Source organism: Urocampus carinirostris, chromosome 11, assembly GCF_059441175.1.
Source record: "Urocampus carinirostris isolate Australia breed hairy pipefish chromosome 11, RoL_Ucar_1.0, whole genome shotgun sequence".
Taxonomy (NCBI): Eukaryota; Metazoa; Chordata; class Actinopteri; order Syngnathiformes; family Syngnathidae; genus Urocampus; species Urocampus carinirostris.
In genome coordinates, this window is record NC_142359.1 from 27816327 (window position 1) to 27840878 (window position 24552).

The following is a 24552-nucleotide window of genomic DNA, read 5'->3' on the forward strand; positions in this document are numbered from 1 at the left end:
GGTGGAACAAATTAGGTTCGAGGAATGGGGGCCAAGGGGTTGCTGGAGAGTGACGTCATGCTCGTCCCCGCAGATTTTTTGTGAGCGTAGCATAAAAATGGAGAGCGTAAGAAAAGGCTTGTTTCAAGTACAGTTCAAATGACTACCCAAAACCTGAAAAAAATAAAAAAATATGTTTATTCGAGCGCATCCAAAAAATGCACGTATTTGCACGCGCATCATGAATGACCTGACTAAGGGCCCGGTCACACAGCCGTTTGCGTCTGGTCACACAGCCGTTTGCGTCTGAATCACGGCCAGAAATTTCTGCCTGTGAAGCAGACGCTGTTGAACGCTTTGAAATCGCCATACAGACGAGATACAGCAGTGCTTTACACGCGGTCGGAAATTCACACGCGGTTGGCAGCGCGAAAAAGTTTTGCGCTGCTCAAAACTGTAGACCACGTGTTAACCGCGGGCGGCACACGAGGTAATGACGCGGAAATGACGCGGAACGACGTGCTCTGGCCGCGGCCAGGGCGTGGTTACACATGGGTAGGACGCGAAATTTCAGCGGGTAATCGTGGGTGGAGCATGGTCATAGCATGTTCTGCACCTGTATCGCGGTGTTATTACGTGAAATTAGCGTGTTACGCATGTGACGGTCAAACGCCTTTCTCCGCAAATATACAGCGCGATTTGCCGAGCACACGTCAGTTGTGCTCGAGACGTCAAGGGGTGGACATGGATCCCCGTCACCGTAGTGACCTCGTCTTAATCCATTTTTATTTCTTGACATTTCTTTTCATTCATAACAAGATAATAAAATAAAAATAAAAACTATTACAATAATTACATATTGGCTTCTTCGGTGCCATAGCTTGAAATCTTGATCTTCACGGACTGTGTCTTGAGCGGTTATGATTTCTACAGCCCGGTGTTATGCCGAGAAATGCATCCCTGCCGAGATTTGCATCCCCTCGCTACTACAACCACTTTTACCTCGTTTCATCTCACTTTTAGGGAATCTAATGGCGAACATATAACCAAATCCACTTCGTCTTGCATTTGTTGGGAATGTAATACAACATAAACCATTCCGTCTTTGTTTTTGTTGTGAACGTAATCGAACGGTAATGCACACCGTATATAGATCACTTTTGAGAACTGTTATGCACTCTACCGTAAAGCTTATTATGCAGAAATAAGCTTTACGGTAGAGTGCATCACAGTTTCAATACGAGCGATTTGAATAGAAAAAGGCAAAATAAACATGTTACCTGCTCAAAAGTGATTTGTATACGGCGTGCATTACCGTTCTATTACATTCACAACAAATACAAAGACGGAATGGTTTAAGTTGTATTACATTTCCAACAAATGAAAGACGAAGTGGTTTTGGTTATATGTTCGCCATTAAATTCCCCAAAAGTGATATAAAAGTGAGATAAAACGAGGTAAAAGTTGTTGTAGTAGCGAGGGGATGCAAATCTCGGCAAGGATGCATTTCTCGGCATATTGCCGGCTCGGCAGCTTTTATACCCGTGGTCCACACGAGAAAATGACGCGGAAATGACGCGATGAGGAAGCGGAACAGTCGCGGGCGTCTGTTTGGCGGGCGTACCACCGATGAACAGCGGGTTGGCCAATTTTACGCATTTTCCATCGCGGGCAACCACGGGCAAAAAAAAAAAACGCAAAATTTTACCCGCGATACAGACGCAAACAGCTGTGTGACCGGGCCCTAAGACTGCGATCATGACTTTAAGCCAGGGGATAGCGGCAGGGTGTAACAAAGTTCCAAAATCTGTACAGTTACTTTAAGGAGATTAAATGATCCTCAGTTGAGTTTTTTTTTCCCATTTAGCATTATTTAGCAAAAACAATGGGCTGCAACTCACTGTAAACGGGGTCCCGACCCCCTCGGTTGAGAAACACTGCTCTTGTTCATAAATTGTGTGTAATCGTCTGAAATAAAAACAGAAAAAACTCAAATACAAAAAAAAACTCTTTAATGATTTACGTTGAGTTGAGTTCGACATAGTTCTGAGTTTTGTGTGTTTAGTGATTACTTTTACATGTATAAATCTTTGGAAATCAAAGAGTGTGATTGGACTAAAAAACAAACAACAAAAAACTGGCACACTGGTTCGGGCTAATACATTCGTGAAGGGGGGGAACACTTATATAACTTTGAGCAGCACCAGTGAGGAACTTAATCTGAAGCTTGCAAAAAAAGATTTTAGGAAAGCACAGTGAGTGTGACGCTTCCTTTGGTCCTCTTGAGGATGGCCACAGCGTCTTCATGGGTTACACCCTCTAGTGGTTGTCCGTTGACCGCCATAATCTGGTCACCCCGTTTCAGGCGTCCGTCCTCAGCTGCTGCTCCCTTGCTGAAAACCGTCTTGACGTAGATGGGGAGGTCTCCGTGGGGGCTGCCGAAGCCCCCCACAATGCTGAAGCCAAGCCCATCCGGCCCTCGGTCCAGCGTGATGCTCTTGTATTGAGGGGGGCTGGTGGGGACAGGCAGGATCGGTTAAATGCCACGTAAGAGATAAAAAAAAAAATCCGGTGATTAGTATGTAGGCAAGAATCGACAAAGGAAAGAACTGAAAAAGAGCATCCGCCACGCAGGACAGCAATTCCTGCCAATACAATATCTGTCACTGGTAATGACCAAGACTGTTCCAAACAGAGCTCATCATTTACTTACAAATAGTCGACTGTGGATAATGGATCTTGAAAAAATGCAGTTTATTTTAAGTGGGCCACAATATTACACTACAGCACCATAACAAAAATGTGCTTTGCATGCGCTCAGCAATTGTTAAAGGGGGATTTTTGGCTGGCAGGAATGGCACTCTTTTTCGACAAGTCTTGTGGCAGTCTCTGCATGCAGGAATAAAGGATCAGGGATAATGGATTGCAACCGCACGAATGCAGTTTATGACCGAACGGTAAAAAATAGCTGCCAGGCCAGCCACAAAAATAAAAATCGCTCTGCAGGCTCGTGATGGGAGTAATATGCAATCTAGGATAATGGATCCCGGATCATTTTTCAACCCACAATGCACAGAGGTTGCAGAGTCAAAACACAAAGTAGCAACATTTTTAATAAAGCTGCAAACTCATTTCTAGCTACAATTATCTATTTCACTGTATGCTGTGGGCTGCTGAAAATGAGTCAGTAAGCCACAAATGGCCACCCAGCCGTAGTTTTGACACTACTGATATATTATTTACCACAGGAAGAAATGGTCGACACTATCAAAATAATCATGAAACTTAATAAAAATTCAGTAGCAAAAAGAAGTAATAATAATGTAAATAGGAATATAAACATTGAGTATCCAGAATGAATAAAGACAAATGAAAGATTCCAAAATCTATTCAGTGAGACAACGCTTCAAAGTACCTGATGTCGTCCTGGAAGATGCAGCTAGGCGGCTGGAGGCCTCCGCTTGCTTGCTCCTGAGCTGCGTCGGTTACCGTGTTATCGCCACCCGCCACTACCTAAACAGCGCACTTTGATGTGAGCACTTAAGAGAAAAACAAAACAAAATAAAAAATAACCTGACATGGCCTTACTTGAAGCTGTATCGTCCCGGTGGCGTTTTTAAGCAAATTGACAGCTTGAGAGTGACTCATGCCATCGGTAGACGTCCCACAGATGCTCACGATCCGGTCCCCGATCTGAAGAAAAAGAGACTCTGTTTATAAGTAGGCAAGAACCTGATTGGACTGAATATTAGATATGAAACCATTTTTTAAAAACAAGTGTTTGACAAGTAACAATAAACCAAAAAAAAATACATACAAATGTATGCAATACACCCGCAAATGTCTAAGATACTTTTTTCTTACCACCTTATTTAAAGATCATATTACATTTACACTTAACAAGCAAAACAAAAATGAAGAAACTGCACCAAATTAAAATTTTATGTGTAGCAAAATTGGTATCCGCCCAAAAATATAAAAAATGTAAACCCCTTTTAAAACTGTTGTCAACAAATTTGTTCTTTGGACTACATCTTTGAGTATGATCAACATAATGTTCTCACCGTACGTGATTATGTCGATTGGAGGGGCATTCTAAAGTACAGAACATTACGCAAAATTCTCACTTCTTTGGCTTTCTAACAAGTTTAGCAACTTCAAACAACCGTCATGCCGTTTTCTGTACAATTACCCAAAATTGACGAGCAATATAGCGGGAAACTTTCTTTTTGTTTTAGTAAATTTCAGTGGTCGAAAACTCCCCTAATCTCCAGTGCCTTCCCCTCCCCTGTTTCCACCCTATGATTAATTCTCTGTGTTAATAAAGTATGTGTTCTATTTTAATTGGCCTGGTTCATCTATTTTCTTGGGATTAGTAATTCATATCAGAACTGAAAAAACTCAAAGTAATTTACATTTTTATCAGTATAGGAAATTCTAGCATCCTTCAGAAAGATACAATTATTTATGGTAGAGCACAAGCAACACCTAGAGCCAAATTCAATTACTGATTGCAGGAAAGAATAATTCAATCCTGACGATTTCTAAAATGAAAAATAGAAAAATCCCTATATTTGCATTAACGTGCTCAGTGGCTTATAGATTGCACAACACGACGAATCGATGAGGTAATTAGATGCCAACGCTTTTAATAATCGGTTTAAATTGATTTGATCGATTCGTTGTTGCAGCCCTAATATGGGCAATGTTATGTTTCCAATCTGATTATTGGCTGTATCCCCACACAAGATTTGTTTTCTTTCTAGATTTAAAGTGTTGACGGAGCATTTTGCAAAGTAAATTCTGAATGTGGGCGAAGGCCGTCACTTTACAAGGTCACACTCATCCCGTAAAACAAAGCAGGCCGATTGTGCTCGACCGGGTTTTTCTGTTAGCCCCAGGCGTCTAAATTTCAGCGTGGGACGTTTATTAGACTCTGACGGCCCGCGATTGTCAACGTGGCCTTTCTTCCGCCCATTTGGCTCGCGGGCTCCCATCAGAATTTTTTTGCTTCGTTACGGAATGACTGGTATGCATATTTGGAGGGCGGATAAAGATGACAGTGATACCGACACCCTCGGGAGGTATTTAACTTTTATTGGTTAATGGCGGTGGATCAAACTACAGTAGAGCCACGGGATATGGAATTAATCTGTCCTGAGGTGAGGATCGCAAAGAGAAATGTCTGTATGGCGGGGATTAGAAACCCATGCGAATTAGTTCAAGTGTTCAAACCCACGATACGCCAGATGAAAACATTAAAAAAATACAATAGAATATAGTAAGTACTGCGTATGTGTAGTATACTTGAATATGATTGAATAACTTTATAGATAAATATACACAAAGGAAAATGACATTAGATTTTAAATTGGATGTGAATTGACTTGAGCTGGTTAAATGGAGTAGCGGTTGGATGCAAAGGGAAGGGGGAGGGCGGCAACGTCAGATGTTAAAAATTGTACCGTTTATTAAAACCTCCACTTGCTGGATTTTCATGCTCTTTAGGGGATTTTCTTATCCTTAATCGTGTCCTTATTCTTAATAGTGACGCTCATGCAACTTAGTGAGGGTAAACATTCACGTGTCTGATTCGTGGTTTCCATGATTATCATGTTTTTACTTCTGTTTAGCTGCACTAAATTCCTAAAAAATGTAATTTGATTAATTCTTTTCAAATTCAAGTTGCGAGAGACAGTGAGCCCAGATTAAAAATTAAACTGATTTTAAACTATTGGTTGCGAGGATTGTCATGCTCTTACAATTCCTCATTTTAATTGCTTCCTTATCTTTAATAATAGTCCCGATCGTCCAATGTTACAATATGCAAACTTAGCAAGGGTGGCTATTTGTTTGCTTTGTCCATAATCACAAGCTTCGTTACCATGGTTATCACATTTTTGCTTCTCACTTTAGCATCACTGCAAGCGTTACACCCATAGCAAATAAATACCATACAAAGAACACAGTATTGAATTCTTACTACTACTTTAAGATCACAAGCGTTGTTGTCATGGTAAATGTGTTATTGCTTCTCCCACTAGCATCAAAGTCTAAGGACCTATAACTATTAAACGAAGTACAAAAATACAGTTTTCTATTGCCGACTCGCAGTCTTTGCGAAGATTCTGAACTAAATGAAGCAAGAAAAAATTATTGTGGGAAGTAGATCAGCCAATAACATGTCAGAATTTTTATGATGCATTTTATATAACCTCGACTAGTAGCAGACAGGCATCTTAGAGACGCAACCTGTCATCCGCATTCAAGAAAATCTGTTGTAGACGTTGTATGGGCTGGAACATATATAAAAAAAACACCTTTTTCCACACTGTAAAGATAAAAACCTTGTAAGACGAGGCTGCTGTATGCTAGAGGTCTACTGTTTACTAAACACTTAATTGCTTGCTTTTTCATCCTGGTGCAAAATTCAAACCGGCAAAACTGATTTTACAAAATGGAAAATTTCACACCATGAGCTTCTGGGTCTGCGCCGCCAATCCGACGGGGTTCATCATGGCGATAAAAATGGGGATGTTCCCCAAAGGGCTGCCCACTCCGCCAGCGATACTGACACCGAGGGAGTCACCGGGGCTTTTGGCAAACTCTACCGATCTCAAGTCCTGGAGATCCGGAGCTAGGAATATAGCAAAGACTTTAAATATAAAATCCTGAGCCGTGCTGTATTTCTTTAAGTTCACATACACTGCTGACCGGCATCCTCGCAAGAAATTCCGGAGGCCTCCTTGGAGCTGGAGGGTTCACTCGTTGGTTCCATCTGGACCCCCCAAGAAAAAACCTTCAGTTGAAATTTGAAATAACCACAAAAAGGTGTCGACCTACCTGGCTACTTAGGGACAGCCTTCGTTGCGAGTGGAAGGGGCCAGCCTTAAACCTGCCGATGTCCATTTTCAGCGAGCCCACACAGCACTAAAAACAATAATGAATACAATATTTTCCATACTATAAGGCGCTTTGGATTAAAAAAAATGCAGTGCTGCACCCTCTTGTGTCATACATATATGGTCCACTGGACTATAAGGCGCATAGAATTAAAACTACAGTAAGAGCTGCCATATTTATACGTGCATTTTATACACTTAATTAGTGCAATCATTGATTCTTGATTAAAAAAAATATCGCAGACAGAAATTGCAAAACATTGTATGGAATGGGAATCAAACCCGGGTCGCTGCGAGAGGGCTGAAATCTAACCACTCGACCACCCGTCATATATATATATATATATATATATATATATAGAGAGAGAGAGAGAGAGAGAGAGAGAGAGATAGAGATAGAGAGAGAGAGAGAGAGAAAGGCCTTAGATTTAATCTTTTTATCACAGTCAAATTACTCATGGTGCCAAGCCGTCCTGAAAGATATACTGGAAATAAACTCAAAGAAGAACAATAGGGGAAACACATTATTCTCATGATGAAATGGACTTGCTTCAAAAGGACTCTCTGTTTACTCCATTCTCTAACACACGTCTCTGGTACCATGAGTAAAAAAATAGTCTGATAATAAGATGAAAGCTAAGGCCTTTTTGTAGATTATTTATATCACTGGTGTATAGGTTAGGATTTAGCACTCTCAACGCCACGACCCGGGTTTGATTTCCATTGCATACAATGTTTTGCAATTCTACAAATAGAGTAGTAATGCACACCAACATATACTGTATGCATTTCCAATCCACCATATTTTCCAGTATAGTATATTTTAAGGCACACTCACGAATTTTTGGCCAATTTGGGGATTTCAGGTGTGACCCATAGTAATTTGGTAAATACCCCGATGTGATGACGACGCCCCCATGTGTTCAAACCTTGAGGAGAGCGGCCACTGCTTCTTGGGTGGCAGAACGAACATCTTCTCCGTTGACCGTCAGGATCTGGTCGCCCTGCATCAGTCGGCCATCTGTGTCCGCCAAACCTCCTTTGATGATGTCGGACACAAAAACCCCGGTATCGTTCCTAGAAAATACAGTTAAAGTTTGAAGGGATTCCAGAATATAATCTGTGATATGAAGTTCCACACGCAGAGCTGCCAAATACTGAAAGTTGTATTTCCTAAAGCAGGGGTTGCCAGCCCGGTCCTGGAGAGCCGCCTGTCCTGCATGTTTTTGGAGGTTTCTCTGCTCCAACAGAAGGTGATGCCAATGTCCAGCTTGTTAGCAAGCTTTGGGAGAGCTTGATAATGATCCAGGTGATTGGAATCACCTGTATTGGACCTGAGAAACTCCAAACACATGCAGGTCATTTGGCTTTCGTGGACCGGGTTGGCCACCCCTGTCCTAAAGGATAGAAACATTTTTCAGATTTGAAAGAAAAAAATCCGAGTAGCATTTAAAAGAGCCATTTTAACTTGAAAGTGTTTTTAGGCAATGTTATCGCTTTATAAAACTGCAATGTTTATTAATTCCTCCAGATGGCACTCTGCCTACAGAACAACCGTGTTACTTTTCACCAAAATAGGTTCAGCCGCTTCTGAGCCTGCAAGCCAATTATGAACACACACACACACACACACATAGTAGTTGAGATATTCACATTTTCTTAGACAGTACTGTATATCTTCTTTGTTCTAACTAGGGTACCGTGGCTCCTGTACCGAGCACTTTTTTTTAATTGCGTGAAAGAAAGTAAGGACGTTTATCACTGTATCCTCATTTCCTGGGATAGTCCTGAATATCTTGATAGAACTTTGGTCATTTCCACTTTTCTAGCATACTCAAGTAGTCAGGAAACTACAAGAGGTGACTTCTATGTTATAGACCAGGGGTCGGCAACCTATGACGCGCGTGCCACTGCTGGCACGAGTGTTAACCAGTGGCACGCAAGTGCATGGCAAAATAATAATGATCTTTTTTAATGCGCATTTTTAACTGAAATGGAGTCATTTTCAGTTGCGCGTCGTGTTGTTTAAAGGCTTTACGATAGCGCCCCTCCTCCTCTGCTCCGTCTGTGAGTGGTTCCGAGGAGAGGAGGAGATCCGTGTTTTAACCCTGCCACAGAAACACCGGCGTGCAACAAACGAATGAATCATGACCGCTGCTCCAGCGAAAAAAAAATCCTCTTTTCCTGCCAGCGTGGACAGATGACTGGGGCTTTGTGCAAAAAAATATGACCGCGCTGTTTGTGCATTGTTTTTCGAGAGCGTAGTACCTCGCACATCAAGTGTTAAACGTAATTACGAGACGAAACATGAACAAGGATGAGTCTGACAAGGCGCAGACATTAAAACGAGCTGTGTCCAGGTACGGCAAACAAACACAGACCTTGAAAACCGTTGTCACTGCTAATAACAGAAGCTATCACATTGCTCACTGCATAGCAAAGCATGGAAAAACATTTACTGATGGCGAATATATTAAAGAAGCGTCTGTGTGTGTGTGAGTGTGTTTCAAGTTTTGATATTTTCTGCAATAAGATTTCATTGATGAATGGTATGGTAGCTGTCCATATCACTTGTTTTTTGACTGTAGTTCATTGTTGATGAAGAATGGTTGAGTGTTGTGGTAAAAAGTTGAAGTCATGGATGTCTACAGGCTTGTCTACATGTTGCTCACATTCATTTTTTTAGTTTACTAATGATCAATAATAGTGGAAGATAAATTGGTCAGTTATATTATTTCAATGTATATCCATGTTGTATATTTGGACTAGTGTAAAATGATAGCTCTGTTGGATATAAAAAAATATGTGCGAGTCATTAATTTTGGTGTGGCACACTGATTTACAAGGAAATTTCAAAGTGGCACTCCACACCAAAAAGGTTGCTGACCCCTGCTCTAGACTGTTTCTATATTGAGCAGAACATTTTGTTCTTCAAATTATATTACAGAAAATCCAAAATGTTTTCACTATATTTTATTTTTTTTGGAACAGTACTGTATATATATATTCATAGAACTTTGGCTTCCTAGCAGACACAAGTAGTGCGGAACCCAGACTAGGTGACCTTTTTGCTCTAGCTAAGCTATCACTGCTCCCCTATTGAGCACAAAATTACCTTCGGTCCCTCGATCTGAGGCACAAAAGAAAAAAAAAAGTCATGACAGCTTAGTGGATTTACAAAATATCAGATTTGAACAGGCGTTAAGGATATTTCATTGGTTACCTCCTACCCACGATGCTCAGACCAAGTCCCTGTCCGGGACTCTTGTGGAGTTCAACGAGGAAAGAGTCCCACAGCTCCTCTTCCTTGTACTGGGCCTCGTCCCTATAGACGGTAAGCTGGACTCGTTGCGGTGTTTGCCGCAATACATTGATGGCTTCGTCGTGGCTTGCCGCTCGCAAATCGGTGCCGTTTACCTGCCATGTTGATATTAGGGAGGAATTTGTTTGAATGAAGTGAAAGAAGGTTTGTTATAGTGACCTGACCTCGAGGATTTGATCTCCAGCCCAAAGCCTTCCGTCCTTGGAAGCTGCGCCTTCTTCGTAAACCTCGTGGATGATAATTGCCCCCTGCGGATAGGAATAAAAAGTTGAAATACATAGATCCCTCATTACTTGACCAGAATCTCTTTAGGATGGGTGCTTGTACAGTAATCCCTCGGTTATTATGGTTACGAAGACCAGAAGCTCCCGCGTAAAGTGGAAATCTGCGTAACACCTTCATAAAAGCCAACAAGGGACAAAAGAACCTCGAGGTGATATTCTTACTGAGTGAGAGTATACAACTGTAACAAAAAAGTAACAATAGATCTACAAATAAAAACACAGAACACATACTGCTGTCACAGTTGCCATGTCGCCCAATTGGCCATGCCCGTGTGGCACCAGCTGCGGCTCATTGACAGATTTCCTATCCTATCCTTATTTTTACCTTGTCAGTCCGTCGACGAACTTCTGCCCCACAAGACGTGCGTTTCGACTCGGTCCTGTTCCTGTTGGTATTTCCTGTCCGTTATTATTCCTGTTTATTTTGTCCTGTTTAATTTCGGTTTCCAGTTTTGTTTCTGTCTATTTTTGTCCTGTTTATTTTCCACATCCTGTTTCATTATCTATCCTGTCTGTCCCGTCCTGTCCGGTATCGACCCCATCTGTCTGATATCAACTCGGGCAATTGGTATTGATCTCGTCGGCCTCTGGCTTCCTATCATTTCATGCCAGACTGCTGCCTAACGTGCATGACTCCCCATTTGCCGTAAAATAAAAGGCTTGTGTGAGCAACGTCACGCGTTTGGGTCCTCATCTTGTACTGGTTCTTGACAACTGCAGTTAAAAAAATGGTCTTTGTTGGCATTAAACAGTGGTACAACCAAATTGAGGGTTTCCCCTTTCAGTGTAAGAAAGCAAATTTAAAAAGCAGATAGAGGCTCGGCAAGGGTGGCTTGTGAGGGTTGTGGATCTGTAGCCTCGCTATTACCTTCTCTCCCGACGCCGCCTCAATCGCTTCCCAGACTCGATAACATCCATGGATAACCCGCTGGTGATTACCATTACTTTGCCCTCTTCTGACTTTCCTCAAGAGTCAGATTTAATTGATAAATTCATTTTCAAGCTAGCTGTCACCATGTTTCCCAATTGGTTTTCGGGCGAACTCATTGACTTGTGTGCCTTCCCTGTTGTTTAACGGACGGCATACAAGCATACACCAGCCTATCACAGTTGCGCACAGTCACACTCAAGCCCTACCTAACCTGCCCCATGATAACATTTTCTGCATGCTGTTTGCTTATAAAAAAATGCACACAACATTGATATCAATGGCAATAAAGACGATTACATTCAATTCAAAATCTGTAATTCACTGAACCAGCAATTACTGAAGTGCAAAGTAGTGAGGGGTCTCTGTAATTGGTATTTATTTGTATATGTTCCAATGCATAACATAATACCCCAAGTATTAAAAAAACGTGTACCTAAACCATTGTTTTCCAACGTTTTTGGATTCAAGGGACACTCTTTTCAACAAATAATCTCGAAATGCCATGTCCGTCAAAAATATTGAATTTTTACCATATTTTCTAGGTTATAAGGCGCAGCTAGACCCCCAAAATTAGCCAGAAATTCTAAATGGATATGGATGAATCTGAAGACTGATAACTGGAAGAAAGGAAAGATACTGAACAATGGCATGATTTTTTTTTTGGGGGGGGGGGAATAAAACAATTGGCAATTTCCTGCAATCCTCTAAATAAAGTTGAACAGAACATTAGTTGAAAAACACGGACCTAAACAACCATATATACACAGAATATTAATACAACTTCTATACTTGCCTTTATTGAATCCAGTTACCATGATGAAGTAAACCGGTTGCCTCATTTGAATAAAGCAACAAAGAGCGCCACTGGCCTCTGCTGGCCATCATAATGAAATGCATGACATTATGTTATATGTAATACAGAACAATAATAACCTTCCGATCACGGATCCCTTAACCACCAAGGTCGTAGGGGAACCACTTTTGGTAAGTCTTGGGCAGCACTTTCATCATCTCATAACAGTACTTGATATAATCCAGTCGAAATCGGTGATCGATCACTGTTTTGTTCAAATGCCAAACCACTTTTGCCAAATAAAAAATAATTATCATTTTTTATGCATTCCTAAGCGTGCAAATTTTTTTTAAGATTGAGCACGCCACGGTCCTGAGAGGGTGCCAGCAGGCAGACGGACCGAAGGACTCAAAATTACTTGTACCTGACTGCAATCAATAGAGGGGGTATTTAGGGACTGTGGCAACAGCTAAAGCCGACTAAGTTTTCCTCGCCATCTTTATATCCTTGCCTGTGTATGCTTCTCAACCCATTAATACCTGTGTTTGGGTGTGTTCGGGTTCTGTTTTTTCGTAGGAATGCTAAAACAAAATTTCCTCACGTTTTTTTCCCCCCATAAGTCGATTTGTTTGAATACAGAGTGAATCGAGTACCAAGGTATCATTGTATTTGAAAATAAATTATAGCAATTTTCATCACCAGTAGAGTGTCGCAGCCCCCGACGATGCTGAGCCCCAAGCCCGTCTTCCCTTTGGAAATGTCGATGGTGGTCTCGCAGCCCGGGATGATAGGGCAGGTGGTCGGGTCAGAGGCCAATGCGGACAGGCTTGACGACCGACTGGGACCTGAAAAAAACAAAAAACAAAACAGTTTCTTTAGCTCATTGACGGTCATAAACCGTTTGAAATTTAATGCCAATGTCAATCCTCTGTTTTCTATTTGAGGTTGGTTATGTGTAAGGGCACAAGCAGAGAATGATTAATTGGTCAATGTCAATGGCACTGAATAAAATACAGTAGACCCATGGGATACAGCATTAATCCATTATGAAGCAGGGAACGCAAAGGGAAATTACTGTTGAGTAGGGGACAGAAAGCTATGGTGCAGGACAGTTAGCAGGTGATTGAAAAAGGGGGAGGAAACGGTGATGATGGATTGAAATGAAACTGATCGTCTTACCCGGCCGGAAGAGATTTCCAACCGTTTACTTAATTTAAAAATACTCCTGATTGGTTACAGACATTCAACTTAGCAAAAGGGTATCCCTTTGTGTGCCTTCTTTGTATTTCTTGATAATCACAAGCTTTGTTTCCATGGTTATCATGTTTTTGCTTCTCCCTTTAGAGATACTGCAAGCCTCGAAACTAATATAGATTTCATACAGTACCAAAAAGTCCAATATCATAGACAGGCAACGTCTTTGCCAAGAACACAAGATTCTGAACTGAATGTATAAAAATGCACTGTGGGGGGTAGTTTAGCCAATGCCATATTGGCATTTTCATGATGCCGAGACGCAAACCAATAGCAGGCCAGTATATTATAGAATGTCAATCAGTCAGACACAAAGTTTTTGGGCAGGATAAATGATTTTTTGTTGACGTCATATGATGCCGTAAACAGGGGTCGAAAATATGTGACTCACTAGAAGACGTCTCTGCTTGATTGACACAAAGCAGAGTGCTGACCTCCTGTTCGTTTTGGACAGTCGCCTCGTCCTCCGTGGGACCTTCCCTGACCACAACATCTTCCTGTTTGGGAAATGAGTGAAATGTGATTTATTATCTTTTTTTATGCGCTCTCAGTGGCCATGCTTCAAATCTGGACAAAATCCCTGAACCTTTGGGCCCATAAAATGCGAAAATGACATGCTTGAAAGTTCCAACCTAAATGGAAGAACTCCTGTTTTTTTTAGCTTCCTTCTAATGCTACCCACCCCCAACGTATTGGCATGGCTTGACGGTTCAACCACTTGCCTAACATGTGTTAAAACATTCATTTAGTTACCTCTGTGTGGAACTCTGCCATACTTCCTTCGCTTTCTCTCACAGGTCCCACTGCCATCTGCTCCAGGGCTTCTGTGTTCCTGTAGGACAAATGTCAGGTCACATAATTCACAACCAGCTAAAACAAAATTTGGTCTAACAATGGAGTTAAATACAGTAGTCCCCCACAATACGGTGCCCCAGCTTTACAACATTTCTTGTTGTCGTATGGAATAAGTTGTTTATGGCCCATCTTTATGAAATTTCCCCCACTTTACTACAACAACAACAAATTATGTCACTAAGATGCCTGACCTGTATTGGTCGATGTCAGATAAAAAAAAACCTCTAAGCTTTTGGGTGAACTACCTCTCACAACACCTTAATCTGTATTCATTCAGCTTTGAATCTCATGTGTTTTGTAAGGGCTTTGCGTGTTGGCAATACACTGTTATATTTTTTGTACATTATTGAATAGCTATGTGTTCCACAGCGTGCACTGATAAAAGAAGGGAGGAGCAAAAACATGAGTGCCATAGAATTTTAGCTTGTGATTATTAAGAAATGCAAATAAGGCACACAAATGGCCAAACTTGCAAAATTGCATGAAGTTTTAAAGTCAGCTTTATTTTGAAACCGCTATCTCCTTACCCCTGTGCATCCACCCACTAACTGCACTGCACCAGCTCATATCAAGTCACACCAAATGTAAATTGATTTCATTTTTCCTTTACATATTTTTTTAATTTATGACTTAAGCAATACTTCCTATATACTATTTTGTTATTATAATGTTTTTATCTGGGGATTGCGGGTCCATAGCTAATTAAGGTTCTATACCCCAATATGAGGCAATTTCACTTCGTGATCCACACCTCGGAACAGATTATTGTTTTATCCCGGGGGGGTCTACTGTATTTCAAACATCTACTTTTGAACGGAAGATTTGGCTATTGTTTTAGAACATCACCCCGAGTGGATGTCTTGCAATATTACAAGGTACCTGATGAAGACGATTTGGACATTCGATGGAGAGCTTTTGATAATAGAAGATGCGTTCTGGTGACTTTGGCCGTATAGAACGTGTCCATTAATCTAAAAAACAATAAAAACAATCAGATGTGTCCGAGATGGTGAGCAGTTTGTCTCACCTCGAGGAGCTCATCACCAATCAGCATACGCCCGTCGGTCCCGGCAGCCCCCGCCGGGTCGATGCCAACTACAAATACGCTCATGCGGGCGCGATCCCTGTTGCCGGCCAGGCTTAGGCCCAGGCCCGTCTTGCCTTTCTCCAATTCAATTGCATGGAGGGATCCCTGGAGGTTGCCATAGCGCTGGACAATGCTCTCTATAATGTGACAAAATACAGTGACACCCCAGTAAGCGACCATAATACTTTTGACTTCGGTGTTCGACTGCCAAATTGTTCGAGTGGCGAAACATCTTTATGAAGTAATTGTATTTATTTTCAGACGTTCCTACGCATTGCAAAATATCCCAAATATGACTAAAACATATGAGTAAAGAACCATAAATACTACAAATATCAATGAAATGTGTACCTCATTATTTAACAGTGGAGATAATAATGATTTAACATAATAAAGATAAATATTAAAAAAAATAGCGATTTACTCTGTACTTTTAGTTTTGATGGCAGGAACTTGTACACTGTTCTCTTAATGCAGTGGTCCTTGTTCCCAGGATCATGCTCGTAGCTAAAACTCGTATGTCAAGCAAATGTTCTTGATATGAAAAAAATTAAAAACTAATTGCATCAAAGTTAAGCCTACATAGCCTAAAAACATAGCTTCATGATCACTAAAAACATTTAAATAGGACATAAAAGGAACAGAACTAACATTCCCTGGACACACCGTGACCATTTGATGAATACGTAAATAAGCACCAGTTTTCATCATCAATAATATAACAGACGTGACAAGAATCTTACCCCAGCTGTGTCTCGACTCCTCTTTCTCTTCTACATCATCTACCACATGCCCTGCTTCAGCCTGGGGGGAGTCAGTGTCTGTCTCCCCCACGTGGGGGACAACCGGCAGGGCGAGAGCCTCACTGGCAGGCGCCATCTTCGCGGCGTTGCGCTTCTTTGGCTTGAAAAGACAAAATCCATATTAATAAAAGGCTGTGAGAATTTCAAATAATTGTTAAAAGTGTTTATATTGAAGGTTTCAAGCTACCAAAATTTCACAGCTATAAAGTCGTACATACAAATATTTTTTTTTTTTACAAACTTTGCGGCGCGAGTTTTGTTATAAGTCCGGCGTAATAAAGCGCACCAAGAGAACTTTAAAGGGGAAAGTGTGGGCCTTGATTATCTATAAAAGAACAAGTTTGCAAGACAATGTATATGTGAGTTGTGCATATTGAGGGGGAAGTCCTGGTCCCTGTTAACAGCGCTAATTGAGGGATTACAGTAATCATAAAAATATAGCATCTCAGCGAGCTAGCAATAATAAACTACCCCAAAATATTGATACATGCTATTTTATCATAAGAAAAAGCTAGCAATACAAAAAAAACTATTGGAGCATATTTTGGTGCATGAATTGCATTTGAAGTGGTCAATATTGTTTAAACAATATCATTCTTTACAATACCCGCGACCCTAATAAGGATAAGCGGTACAGCTAATGAGATGAGATGAGATTCTTTACAATAACTGCGGGTGTATCTTTTGCTGAGAAAAGGATGACCCGTTTGCTAATTTTTCTGTTACTATTTTGCAAATCGTGAACATCCAGGAAGGTGTTTGAATTAAAATTGGTCAAGAGTATAATCATTCTTTATGATAAAGCAAACAGGAGCTTGGGAAGAGGGTAATCACCCCTATACAGTGGGACCTCGCAACTTCGCGGTTCCACATTCGCGGGTTCAGAGCTTCGTGGGTTTAAAAAATAATAATAATAAAATAAAATAATAATAAAAATAAAAAAAAATAAAAAAATTGAGCATTTTTGAAAGGGCGTTGCTACTTCGTGGTTCCATGTTCGCGGGTTCAGAGCTTCGCAGGTCTAAAAAATAATAATAAAATAAAATAATTTAAAAAAAAATTAAAAAATATATATATTATTATTTTTATTTTTTTAAAAGAATTTTAAAGGGGCGTCGCTACTTCGTGGTTCCACGTTCGCGGGTTTAGAGCTTCACAGGTCTAAAAAATAACAATGATAAAATAAAATAATTTAAAAAAAGAATAATAATACTCTTTTTTTTCCCAAGCATTTTTGAAGGGGCGTCGCTACTTCACGGATTTTCACTTTTCGCGGGTGGTTTTGGTCCCCATTAACCGCGATAACCGAGAGATTACTATATCTAATTTTTGAGCAGACACCTTCTAGCGCTCAGACAGCAATCCGAAAAGTTAAGGATCGCACAAAATCCCTTTCCTTTATTAAAGCCATGTTGTTTAAAATGTTAAATAGAATGACGTCATTTCCTCTATGACCGTAAGCTTGTGAGTCCTCGCCAAGTCTATGACTATGTGTATGAAAACAAACATTGGACAAAGACAAACAATGAAGACGCTGGGCTACACGAGCATGCATTTTGGTAAATATGGGCTGAAGGTAGGGGGATTTTAGTCTGTCCATTGCATGAGGGTCAGATTTTTGAAGCAAAAAGCCCCATAGTACCACGCAGCATGCACCAAAAGGAAGGCCACAACAGAGAGACCCACAAACCTTAAATGGGGTAGGAGTGAAAGGGTTAGTTGGGGGGAGGCGGAGGACAAGTTTACTGTGACTGTCACCCTCCTATAGAGAAGAGACAAAGGGCGACAACTTTAGACGATGACACCATTGAGACACCAAATAGCTTCACCCGCCGTTGTTTCCAAACACAGTGCAAAGACAAAAACGGCTGCTCCGAAACATCACCTACCTTCTTCTCCTTGTCACCAGATGGAGCTGCCACATTGTCCTCGATAGACTCGGCGCTCGTCAACGCCTGCGTGGCAAAATGCAACATCTGTTTACATTACGCGGCTGTCACATCTCATTTGAGTACAGTGGACCCCTCTCTACAAACAAGGGTAATTAGTAGCTACATTGAGCTTGTATCTATAATTTCTGGTATCTCGAAGGAATTTTCCCCTCAAGAAATATAAGAAAGCCAATTAATTTGTTCCTAGCTTCCCAAAATAATCAGGGTTAAACCTTAAATAGCGTCCGGAAATTCTTGTTACTTGGATCTTCTCTCATATGTCGGGCAAGATTATTTGCTTGAAATACATTCTGTATTTTGAATTCCTCTGAACTACAAGTTTGTATGTAGATTGGCCACTGTACATCATGTTTTTCAACGGAGTAACTCAAATTTTCTGCCATGAAATGAGTTCATTAAAAATTGACAGTAGTCACCATGCCCAGACCAACTAAAAATATAATTATTTTTATCACACAAGAAAATAAGGAAGTAAAAACAAAAAAATCTTGACTTTATGGAACCGAAAATCTGGACAGCCGACTGGGATGCAGCATTAAGGTGTGGTATGCTGGAAGCATGGAAAACCCTTATCAAAACGGCCCAGAAAATCATTGACCGCTCTCTTCCCACTCTAGAGAACATTGCCGACAACATTAATGTGGATTCCTCTCACTCCAGCCACCACTTCTTTGTCCTGTTACCCTCAAGCAGCGTTTGTCAAACTTTTTTGAGGCAAAGCAAAGCATACTTTTTTTCATCAAAAAATCTCTAGGCACACCGTCCATCGAAAAAAAATTAACTCCCGGGAATCACATTTATTTTTAAAGTTATTTTGTTAACTGAATTGACAGCATATACTTACCTCATCATTTTTGTCACCATAGTTTAGCAGATAGTACAGGTCAGTCATTGTGGATAATAATTTGGATGTATTCTGTTTTTTAAGGTTTAGGGTTATTTTCATTTAAAAAAATAAAAACAAAAATAAATCCAAATGAACAACAATTATCTGCCAGAAGAACCACCTCTTAAACAACGCTACAAACCTTTTTTGTTCATTTATTATCATTTTTATGTAAAACAAAAGATTCTTACTTGATTTGACTCCTTTTATTATTGTTTGCAGTGCAATCTTAAAAAGCAACATTAAACAAAATAAGTCAATACATTTATTTTCTTGTACTACCTCATGAGAAAGAATGCGTATACAACAAGAAGAAAAATAGTAATCTGTGCCACCTACTGATATGAATGACTGTAACTGGAAGAAGGCAGGGATAAAAAACAATGGCATGCTGTTTTGCAAAGATAAAATTTATGTTAGTAAAATGGGTTTGTAATCATGTAGGCTCCTTGTTGCACACAATGTTAACCACGTTGTTATCAATGACAATAAAGACATTTTAATTGTACAAACAGAGTGGTGCTAGCTGCTAATGCTAACATCTGCGACGCTCTCTGCTAATGCACTGAATCCCGGCCAACACAAAAAACTCCATATAGTAACAAACGGGGCCTACGGACGAGCTAACAAATGTTCAGCTTTTGGAGATCTTCATCAAGTTTTCGTTCCGCCGGGACGCACCCGCACCACTTTGGCATGCACGCCAAGTAATCCATCTCGCTTCTTTTTTGTCTCCCTGGTTTCTATTACATAAGACATCAATCACACTTGCCTTATCTCTTTCCTGCCTCTTTCTACGCTTTTGTCCAGGGAGCTCCCGCTTTTGTAACATAATCTTAATTAGAGACAACGTTGGGACGAGGGGGTGAGCGGCGGTTGAAGATAGGATCAGATGAATGTCTTTATACTTTAAAACAAAGGGACAAGTAGGCATTTTTTCTGGATGATAAGTGTATTGTAATATTTTGCTGAAAACATCCTTCACATGAATTTTGTGTGTGTGTAGAGCGATACACTGACCCCACTTGATATTATTTTCACATCAAACCCATCTTTACAGCATTTTCCTCACTATACAAAATCAACAACAAATCATTTTGTTTCTCATTTTGTCTACATTTGGTCCACCTAATTTAAAATGCCGGTCTGTTATTTGTTTGCATCATAACATACCAATATGCTATTGGTTGAACTACTTCCCACTACTTTTTGTACTGTATTTAAAACTTTATCTCTTTCAGGATACCAAAAATTTGGAATTTTTTTGCCTGACCGGGTTATTAGTGCAAATACGGTGCAAACCTTTAAGCAAAGGTTGGCAGAAACAGATCTGTCAAATTTCCTTAGGGGAGGGGGCGTAAGGTGACCATATTTGGCCATTCTCACTCTCAGCATTAGTTTTTTTTTTTTCTTCGTGTCATGTTTTGATTAATGTATCCAACAATACCTTCATTTCATATTTATTTGCAAGGAGTTCTTACGCTTTGAAAACAATGTAACCATGGAAACGGAGGTTGCAATCATCAAGTGAGCCCAAGAAGGCACAAAGATAGTTAACCTTGCTAAATTGCATAATTGAGACTATTATTGAAAATAAGGAGGCATTTGAAGCAAGGAAATCTTTGATGGGCAAGGCAATCATTCCAGTTGGAAGTTTTTGGAATACGATTTATGTTTAATCAACCATTACTGTTCCCCGCGCTGCATACACCCGCTTCTCCACTCAACCAGCTCAAGTCACACCAGAGGTAAAAAAATGTCATGTTTTCTTTACATGCATATTTGTTTCTGTTATTTAATCGTACGCACATGTTTTATTCATCAGTAGTACTTACTATATATTAGTTCGTTATTCTGATGTTTTTTATCTGGAGTCTGTGGGTTCAGGAGGCATGACATACGCATTTCCCTAGGTTTCTATGATCCACTATATGGCAATTTCACTTTGCGATCCCCACCTCTCAATGTCGCATGCAAGGTTTTTCTGCATTTAAATCCTCAAAACATGTCCCTTGAGGGTGGCTTTCGTTAAAAACATCCATTTTATCACCCTTGAGTCCTACCCTGGGTCTGTGGATGATACTCTGCACCAGAAAGGTGACGGGATTTCCCGCTCTCCGTATGGCCTCCACCGCTTCCTCGTGGCTGGCGTCCCTCAGATCCACGCCATCCACCTAAGAGGTCATATTCGTTATATGCTGACCAGTCTTTACAGGACACTTGTTTCCTACCTCCACAATCCTGTCCCCAGTTTTCAAGGTCCCATCAAGCCCAGCTGGGCTGTCCTCTAGGATGTGCTTGATGAAAATGCCCCGCATCACCTCGCCATTGTTCAACCGGCTGCCCATGCCACGACCCCCTACGATGCTGATGCCCAGGGACTTGCCGGGTTGTCGGAGGAGCTCCACTCTGAGGACGGAGCTACCCAAAATCGGTATATGACGGTCATAATTAATACGTCTGCAGGATGTACTCACAGTCGGGGTTGGTTCCAGTTGCTGTAAGATACGCTCTCTTCTCCTTCGCCATCCTCACGTTCAGGAAGATTAGGGATGTCTCTGAATGGTTTAAAAATGCTTTACACGCACACCCCAAAAAAAATACACAACCTCATTCAACTGTATTTTCAAAACTATAAAAGGTGCGCATGAATGTACTTGTTTTAAATTAAAACGTGTGGCATGCCCTATATTGCACTGTGTCCTGTAAATGTATTGTTGTTAAGCAGACATAGCCCTTTAGTGTTACCTTTAGTGCTATATGTATTCTGTGTAGCACTATTTAGTTACTCTATATAACACGCTACAGTGGGCATTTGCACGTCACACTGGGTATTTGTATATTGTATTCTTTTGGATTTATTATTGTACTGTTCTCAGCTCAGGGATGCTGCTGGAAATGTGAATTTCCCTTCGGGGATGAATAAAGTATCTATCCATCTATCTATCTATCTATCTATCTGTGGTGTTCCGCAGGGTTCAGTGCTTGGCCCCCTTCTTCTCAGCATTTACATGCTTCCATTAGGTGATATTATTCGCAAGTATAATATCAGTTTCCACTGCTACGCAGATGACACTCAACTATATCTTCCGTTGGAGGAATCTGCCACACTGAATTGTGGAAATTTGGAGGCCTGCCTCACTGAGATAAAAGAGTGGATGTCACTCAATTTCTTGCGTCTTAACTCTGAAAAGACCGAAATGTTAGTTATTGGTGCATCTAAATGCAGTGACTTATTCTCAAAAACTGCTGTAAACATTGACAAATGTCACATCACACAGAGTGACTCAGTTAAAAATTTAGGTGTCATATTTGACCCCGATCTGTCCTTTCAAACACAAGTGAAGAAACTTACTAGAACCGCTTTCTTCCATCATCGCAACATTGCTAAAATTCGTCCTATACTGTCTCAGTCGTATGCGGAGTTTATAATTCACGCGTTTGTTGCCTCCCGTCTCGATTACTGTAATGCACTACTCTCCGGTCTCCCGAAGTCCAGAATCAAGAGTCTTCAGCTGGTACAAAATGCTGCAGCGAGGCTTTTAACTAGGACAAAAAAGTCCGATCACATCATGCCGATTTTGGCTAACCTGCATTTGCTCCCTGTAAGCCTAAGATGTGATTTCAAGGTTCTCTTAGTATTATGCACAATCATACATGGGCTTGCTCCCTCATATCTTTCAGATCTGATTTTCCCCTATGTTCCGGTCCGAAGCCTTTGTTCTGAGAGCGCCTGTCTTCTGGTGATCCCAAGAGCCAAGAAGTGTTCCGCTGGTTCGAGAGCGTTCTCCATCCGGGAACCGGTGCTGTGGAATGCTCTTCCCGCTGAGATCCGATCTGCAACCTCAGTGGAAATGTTTAAATCTAAGCTTAAAACACACTTCTACTCTATAGCATATGAATAACCTATACTTTTCGTGGACAATATCTCTGTATTATTTGTGATTGCAACATCCTTTGCTGTCTGGTAATCCTGAAAGGGGGATGCCACATGTGTGGTCCCTTCTCAAGGTTTCTTCATTTTGCTCATGTTGAGGTATTTGAGTTTTCCCTTGCCCTAGGTTGGTTCCAGATCAGACGATGGTGTAATAATAGTCTGAAAAATAGTCTGTGTAATAACCTGTGCAGCCCTTTGAGACTCTTTGTGATTAAGGGCTATACAAATAAAAATGACTTGACTTGACATAGTAGAGGACACCATGGGAACGCTAAAGGAGATGGTGTGGGCTCAATTATGTATAAAAACACGAGTATCTCTGGTATGCAAAGCGCAGAACACATTCCACGCGTCGATGTTTGGTTGGTCTTTCTGACACTAACGATCGGCATTTTGTTTTGCTGGTTGGTGGTGCATTCGTTATTCCCAGAATTGCAATTGATACAGTGCCTTTCCAAAGTATCTTTTGCATCGGCATTCTGTCTTCTTGTAGCGTGCATTACTTCTCATGTACATATCAAGAGAAAACTTCCATCCATATTTTTATATCATGCCCATGACCTTTGATTGAAGACATTTTAAAACTTTGTCATCAATACTTTTGCTTCCACTCAATTTTCAAATGAACACACTTGGTTGGTCATGCTGTTATTTAAATACAAATGCTTCTGTGTGCGTATATGTGTTTGCTTGTGTGTGTGCATTGTTGGTTTAAGGCAGGTATATCAAACATAATGTTAAATGAATTTTGAAATTAAAATGAATGCAAACCCAATGATCTCTCAGGCCGTTAGAGGCCAGAGTTGAGTTTGTATAGCATGGTGAGTTAGTTCAGGTTTAAAACTGCATTCACTCAACTGTTAAAATTAACCAGTTAACACATTCAATGACAAACACAAAATCGTTTTCCTCCATTGTATGTGAATAAGTGTGTTGTTTTTAAAGGATCTCTTCTCAAACGTGATGATAACATGTAGGGTAGATTACTAATTTAGCCCAAATGATAAAGCATAATACTGAAAAACAAAGAGTTGACACTCTTTTATTGTCCTGGGCCGCCTGAGAAAATCAACTCTGGATCCGTTCCCAGACCAAAACTGAGTTTGACATCCCTGGTTCAAGGTGAAGATAGTAGAAGACACCATGCGAATTTTAAAGCGTGAAGTGTTATCACGCGGATTGTATGTCAACCACGCTCCCTCACATCAAGTGCGCTTTGTGTGTGTTAAATACAACTGTGGCACATATAACTGAGACTACGCCTTATGGTTGTGAAAATACGGTACCTCGGAACAGGAATGAATGTCGGTTCAGGGAACATGTCGTCTTTGTGGCTCTGCTCCAGGCTGCTTTTATACTCCTCCAGATATTCCGCTGGAACGTACGTGATGCTGGACGGACACACACACACACGCACAAAGAATTAAATTAATGTGGCGACAAGAGTTATCAAAGACAAAGGCGGTCAGTGTTTCGTGACGTACTAAAGTCGTTCTAAAGCGATGACTGCATGCAGACAGAGGACGAACGAAAGGTAGAAGAGAAAAGGCTTTAGAAACCAGGACGA

General features: G+C 40.7%; 1 protein-coding gene across 2 annotated transcripts in view; it reads right to left on the bottom strand.

The window, feature by feature from the left end:
- Positions 1–1974: 1974 nt before the first annotated feature.
- mpdz (multiple PDZ domain crumbs cell polarity complex component) overlaps positions 1975–24552 on the bottom strand; it is a 54529-nt gene continuing 31951 nt past the window's right edge. The window contains exons 23-44 of one of the 2 annotated variants that reach the window (XM_088348689.1): positions 24272–24376; positions 21526–21606; positions 21280–21457; positions 21112–21222; positions 18100–18165; positions 17901–17972; positions 16151–16310; positions 15348–15544; positions 15200–15291; positions 14219–14297; positions 13857–13962; positions 12911–13056; positions 10368–10451; positions 10105–10298; positions 9997–10011; positions 7811–7958; positions 6823–6909; positions 6685–6757; positions 6453–6616; positions 3568–3672; positions 3395–3492; positions 1975–2492 (exon numbers count right to left, since the gene is read on the bottom strand). In XM_088348689.1, the coding sequence (XP_088204815.1) occupies positions 2222–2492; positions 3395–3492; positions 3568–3672; positions 6453–6616; positions 6685–6757; positions 6823–6909; positions 7811–7958; positions 9997–10011; positions 10105–10298; positions 10368–10451; positions 12911–13056; positions 13857–13962; positions 14219–14297; positions 15200–15291; positions 15348–15544; positions 16151–16310; positions 17901–17972; positions 18100–18165; positions 21112–21222; positions 21280–21457; positions 21526–21606; positions 24272–24376 (2632 nt within the window). In that variant the 3' untranslated portion in view covers positions 1975–2221. The remainder of the gene's footprint in view (positions 2493–3394; positions 3493–3567; positions 3673–6452; positions 6617–6684; positions 6758–6822; positions 6910–7810; positions 7959–9996; positions 10012–10104; positions 10299–10367; positions 10452–12910; positions 13057–13856; positions 13963–14218; positions 14298–15199; positions 15292–15347; positions 15545–16150; positions 16311–17900; positions 17973–18099; positions 18166–21111; positions 21223–21279; positions 21458–21525; positions 21607–24271; positions 24377–24552) is intronic. The other variant, XM_088348690.1, reaches the window with a different exon arrangement.